General features: G+C 37.1%; 1 protein-coding gene across 1 annotated transcript in view; it reads right to left on the bottom strand.

Annotated features, from left to right (window-relative positions):
• Positions 1-525: 525 nt before the first annotated feature.
• Positions 526-6,337, bottom strand: part of si:dkey-238f9.1 (chemokine-like protein TAFA-2) — an 84,583-nt gene continuing 78,771 nt past the window's right edge. The window contains exon 5 of the mRNA XM_035661187.1: positions 526-1,291. Coding sequence (XP_035517080.1) covers positions 1,280-1,291 — 12 coding nt within the window. The 3' untranslated portion in view covers positions 526-1,279. The remainder of the gene's footprint in view (positions 1,292-6,337) is intronic.

Genomic DNA, 6,337 nt, shown 5'->3' with positions numbered 1-6,337 from the left:
GCCTGAACCCCTCAAAAGGTTTATTTTCTGTAACCTTTTAATGACATGCACTAACAATCCTTTTGGGATTTTAACAGGCAATGCCTTACAAGAAATCATTTGGACCACCACCCATCACCAATCATTGGTTATCATTAATTCAGCACGATAAAGACAGGCTTGGATGACGACAACATCTAGCTTTGGAAATGAACCAAATAGGATTAGGGTTGTGTTAGGTTGAGAGCTAATTATCAGTCTCTCCCTGGACCAGATTTCAAATGGCTTTTTTTTAAGTCTGTTCATTTTAAGAAAATGGTGCGGTGAGATATTTCCTTTGTATGTTTGGCCTATATACATTTCAACACAACTGTCAATTTGTTAGCTATGTAACCTCCATCCTCCTCCTCTTTTTTTTGTCTTATTATTGACCTGCTAATTCGAAATCTTAGCCATTCTTACCTATACAGCGTTGTGGCCTGGCATACAAAGAGCATCAACACAGACTGTAAAAACCCAGATTTTTCTGAACAGTGATATCCATTGGGTTAGGTTTATTGAGATAATATCGACATTTGTAATCAATGGTAATCACCAGGCTTCAAAAACAACAGATACCATTAAAACATTTGGCAGAACTCAGCTGTGTTGACCCTTGGTGACCTGTAGTCAAACATCATTACATTTTTTTCTGGGTTTTATAGTTGGCATCGTCTTTTGTCTTTAAAAATAAGACATGACATCCTAACAAACTTAAGAAAGCCAAACACTTGAAAGTATTATATCAACAAAAAAAGAAACAGAGGAGATATCTGCTGCATAAGGCTAAAAGGAATGAAAATGCTCATGATCTCACTAGATCTTCAACACAGATATGCATTAAGAGTCCTGTGGCAAGAAAATAACACAAAAGTTTCACATCACATGGTTTTGTCTTAGGGTGATTTTTTTTTTCTGGTGTAATCCACAGTCTTTACGTCAATAAATATCTTCATGGTTGAGTCTTCTAGTCCATAGGAATAAAACTATAATACAAAGAGAGATTTGGTGGGCAGTAGAGTTCAGAGACAGCTACTGTTGATGCTGGATCTAAAGTCAGGAATCTTTTTGGATATGTAGTCTTATATGATGCTCCGTGGTCCTTTTCTTCCATTCGTTCAGTGGAATGTCTGAATGATTATTGTCCTTGTTGGTCCCTGGTTTCCACCAATCCTCAAAACACATGATATCCAAATGTCCTACGGTGTTGGTCAAAGAAGCAACGTCTGGTTCCAAATAAGGTTTTCCTGGAAACAGACAACTATCGTGTGACCTAGAAAGAAAGGGAAAGAAAAAGAAAAAAACAGATATTAAAAGAAAATTGTGTCAGTGACATGAATGTATGCTGGGAGTAAAAAGGGATTTGAGTAATTAATGATGACAAATAGTATTAGCAACACTCTAAAAAGCAGTGCCATCTGACAAGCTTATATGACAGAAACCACTGGGAGAGGAGTGGAATAATTAAACCCACTGTATTTATTACAGCTGAGCCATCTTTAGCTAAGCGGAAGTGTAGCCACACACGCATACAAACACACACACACACACAATTTTTTTTTGCAAAAATAAGCGTTTAACTTTTTGTGTGTGTGTTTACTACTTTAAGATGCATACTCTAAGTAAGTCTATGTCTATGTATCTGTTTTCCGAAGACTGTACTCTGTATATTTTTTTGTTATTATAAATAAATAATTCTGTAAATGAATTCATGGCTTCATATCTCATCCACTTAAACCAACATCTTTTCTTCTCTTAATTTCTAACTCTAAGTTATTCTCTCAGAGATTCCCAGTATTGTTTCTTTCTGTCTTTGAACTCATGGAGTAAAGGTTTTTTTCTAGCTGATTCTTAGTTATTTGCTTCATGGCTGCAATTCTGAGCATTCTATATAAGCGTACGCACAATATCCACTGCCAGAATAATTAACTAGGCAGATAAAGAAAATGAGAGAATTTCCACGTAAATTCCTTCCAATATTTAGAATGTTTTCTATGAATTTCTCCAAAAACTGGCTTCCACTCTTCCTCGTTCAACTGATCTCCTATTTTAAAAATCCATTGTTGTTGAATGTCATTATTAGTGTCATTGACAATGTTTTTGATTACCTTGTTAAGATTTTTAATCAAAAAATGTAATTACAGGGCTTTAGCATTATCTGCTAAACATCCGTTAGCCGGAATTGTCTTTCTGCATATAACAGCATGCTTACATTACCATTTAGCTCAAATAAACGCTGTCACGATCATTCACGTTTTTGTCTATCGACTGATGAGTGGTTTCCTTTCTAACCTCGACCTGTCATGAAGACAAACTCTTGTTTTAGTGCTGCACATCTAGCACTAGCCTATCTGTCAAAACACAGGTTGTGACAGGTTGAAGGTGTGTACATTCCCAGCTGGTGTGTTTATAATTCAAACATCTGCGGTGTTATGCAGCAAGAGAGAGAAGACAGTGAGAAGCTAGAAGTCAGACGTAATGCAATGTACATCATGCTCAATGATTTTCATGCAAACAGAGGGAATATTATTATTCATGATGGCATACTGCTGGCATAAGTATTCTTAGGCGTTTTCATGAATATTAATCTAAAAGATTGAAAGATGCAGTTTGTACTACTCTCACTTTAAGCATAACTCTAAAAATACTCTTAGAGGTGAATGTTGTTCCTTGTTGGTTTGCACTTTAAAAGTAGAACGCAAGTAACTTTTTGACTTGCCCTCTGATGTAGGAGGCTACTGTAAAACACACACACACACACACAAACACACACTGAACTAAACACAGGTGTTCATGTGTGAATATTTGCACATTACTGTCATTCAATTAGCAGTTGGCAGGGTCTCACCAGTTATACCAACAAGGGGTTTACCGCACACAATCAGTCTACCGAGCAATACAATTCTAATATTTAGTGGAAGTGCGATTTTAATGCTGCAACTGAAGACACAGTGCTTGCTGTGTGGGGAGTCACAATTTAATTTTCATCTCCGTGTGACAATCCTCAAAAAACAAGGGTGTGAGAGAGCATATGGAAATGACTTCATGTTGTTACTGTTCCAGCAGCAGGTTGTAGACATACAAATGCAATGAAACCAACACAAACCTCCTCCTCTCTTGAACTCTCTCCGTCCTCCCATAGGTGTTCAAATGATTCACAACATTTCCATTCTCATCAAACCATTCAACAACCCCTCGTGTCCTGTATGAAAGCATCTGCATTTGTCTCACTACTCATTCATTCAGGGTTTTTTTTTTATTTGTCACCCGTCTTTACATTCATACATTGAGTTGAGTCAGTTGTTTTTAGTGATGGCTTTCAACACACTTCTACCCACAGCAACATTTTGGAACTGCTGCACTGCTGCAATAATCAACTCATAAATGCATGTACAAGCACATTCATGCTGAATATTGTTGTATTGATAATTGTTATGTAGACAATTTCTATTTTACACATGTTCTGTGCCTGTTTTTTCCTTCTAATTATAAAAGAAAAGAATAAAACATAATATTACAAATAGAAACACATTTATAATTGCAGGAGAAGCTTTGAAAGAAAATTTCATAAATATAAGGGGTAAAAAGAGGTCAGATACACAAAATTAAAACAAAACAATGTATGTGGCAGCAGAAACAAAAGTGTGAGGCAAAGTGACACCTTATCAAAGCAATTAGCATGCTGTGTGTTGTGGGTGTCACTGTGAGGGTTATCGGTGAGTAAACACACAAAGGGGAATCAGGAGAACAGAAGGCAGCTCTCAGGGTTTGATGCTTAAGCTGCTTCAGGATGAAAGAACACACTTGACTGGTCAGCTGTAGGTTCAAAGACCCATTGACAAACAAACTAAGAACCTACCTTTGATGGACAGCTATGACGCACGTATGTGTGCACAAGTGTGTGTCCCATACTCATTCTAATAAGGAATATAAAGATATTAAGAGTTTTAAATGCAATGCTTGTCTGATTCTTTTGCGCTTTCCTTATTTCAAGTATATTATTTCATGTTGCTCTAAATTCATGGCCAGTGTCAGCCTTCATGAATGTCTTAATTTACTATTAAAAAGAAATCAATCATCAATAGAATGATTTAGCTCCTTTTCAGGCTATCCATCGACTTAACGTCTCACACTGTCTTTCATCCTTTTAAATCAATTAACTCACACTCTGTTTTTGACTGACAATATAAGCTGAGAACTAGAGTCTAACAGACAGCTTGGTTCAATTTCAGTGACATGAGCTCTTTTGTAGTGAAAATATTAAACATATTCTGAAGCGGATTGAAACCACAAGAACTAACTGGTCCTAAAACACTACAATAAAACAGTTAAATACCTAAATCCGGTGATTAGGTGAGGTGCTATCCAAATGGAGTTCATGGAGCAAACTATAATACGTGCCCAGTTGTGTTTTCCGTATACCCAGCTTTGACGTCTGCATCTGGCTTCTATGCTGCATGATACCAAGAAGCTTCCTTTGCTTTGTGCCCGTTTGTTTGAGCGAGAGACGGACAGAGAGACAGCTGTGGTCAGGCTATATAGACAGTGAATGACAATGAGAGCACGCCGGTAGTGAGAAACCCCACTGCACGACCCTGTCGCTGTTTTGGTCTGAATACGGCTTCTTTTACAGCCATTTAAAACAACAGGAGACTGAAACAAAAACATAGAAATTATGCATTTTAATTGTTGATACTATAGCGATGTAATGAAAACAAACCATATTGTATACAGCAAATGGGTAAAATGCTTGCTCATGAGACTTCAAAGACTTCAATTCATGGCAGCAGCACACTCCGCTTGACTGCATATACCATATACACAGCTGGCAGTGTTTGTGGGTGGGAAGCCAGTGAAGGATTATGTCATTGTTACTGCACTAGCGACTCTTACTGATTGGATTGGACAGCATTGCACTGCAGAGTGGCTGGAGTCTAAGGAGATATGGGTATGAATATTCATGTGAGTTCCTGCCTCATAGTGACGCTTAAAATGTCCATATTTATCTCCACCACTTTCCATAGAGTTTTGTTTGTATCTTATCACATTCATAATATAACTAGCCCTTCAGATTTTCTAGTTATTTTATTAAAAAAAAATGGGAGGGGGGGGCTTTTATTGCCTGTAATTGATAGCGATAGCTGAAAGGTGACAGGAAAGGGAGAAGAGAGAGGGGATGACATGAAGTAACAGGTCACAGGTCAGAGGTCAGAGTCAAACCCATGGCCGCTGCAGCAAGGACTCAGCCTTACTGCCAGACCTATTATAATTTTATGAGTAATAACATTTTTGTCTTGTGGAGTTTGACTGTAGGTGTAGAAAACATTGATTTAAGATCAGATAATGAGGTCAGGTAATCAGGTAATGAGCGACTGCCTTAGTAAATCAGGAGCTACATACATGCACATTGTAGCCTCAAAAAGGACCCTAGAAATTTGTCCAAACGGAAGAAACAAAAACGATTGTACAGTTAAATTTCTACATTTCAAGCTGCAAGTCATTATATAGTATATTGAGGCTAGAATTCATATACTTTACAGTTACTTTAAGATATAGTTTAACTGTGTCTTGAAAAAAAATCAAGCTCAGACAGCTATCCATCACCTACCCTCAACACATTCTGAACAACCATCATAGCACCTGTCAAGTGGAAAGGCTCTGTGGTTCTTTTGCCTTCCGTCCTCTGATTGATAGGAAGTGAAAAGCAGGAGCTGCCAGGGTTATAATTCCTGACATTACCAGCAGGACTATAAAACTAGCTGCTCCCGGACATGCAGAGAAAGAGGTAACAACTGGAGTTGTCCGAGAGGAGGCCTGCAGGGTGTCAAGACGTCTGATTTATTGATGTGACTTCATCATGAGGTGAAATGACACCATCATTTTTTATCAACAATGCCACTGCTGGACATCAAAGAATAAAGTATTTATAGAACATATGGGGCATGTACTGCAACTGAGGAGGGTTTTTTTGTCATACCAATGTAGCAATTTTGAGAAAATATTGACTAAAAATAGTAACTTCTTTACCATTAATATATATTTTAAAAAATGCAATAAAAATATAGCATTTTGCAGAACTGTAGACTTGCACTTAGGTTAGACTTACAACTGTATAAATTATAAAATCATTAAATTTTATGATAAAATGGATAAAACCAATTTCAGTAATGTGAGATGAAAGAAAATAAATGTAAAAACAGGTTGACAATTTATATTTTGGGAAACTATTTAAAAGATCTTTCATTAATTAAGCATAAAAGATTGCTGGTTGAGCCAAGCTTTAGCTATTGAAGTTTGAAGTGTGCTGTCTCCAATAGCT

Source organism: Morone saxatilis, unplaced genomic scaffold (assembly GCF_004916995.1).
Source record: "Morone saxatilis isolate NCDOM2014 unplaced genomic scaffold, NCSU_SB_2.0 Contig18, whole genome shotgun sequence".
Lineage (NCBI taxonomy): Eukaryota > Metazoa > Chordata > Actinopteri > Moronidae > Morone > Morone saxatilis.
This window is presented reverse-complemented; position numbering and strand designations above follow the sequence as displayed.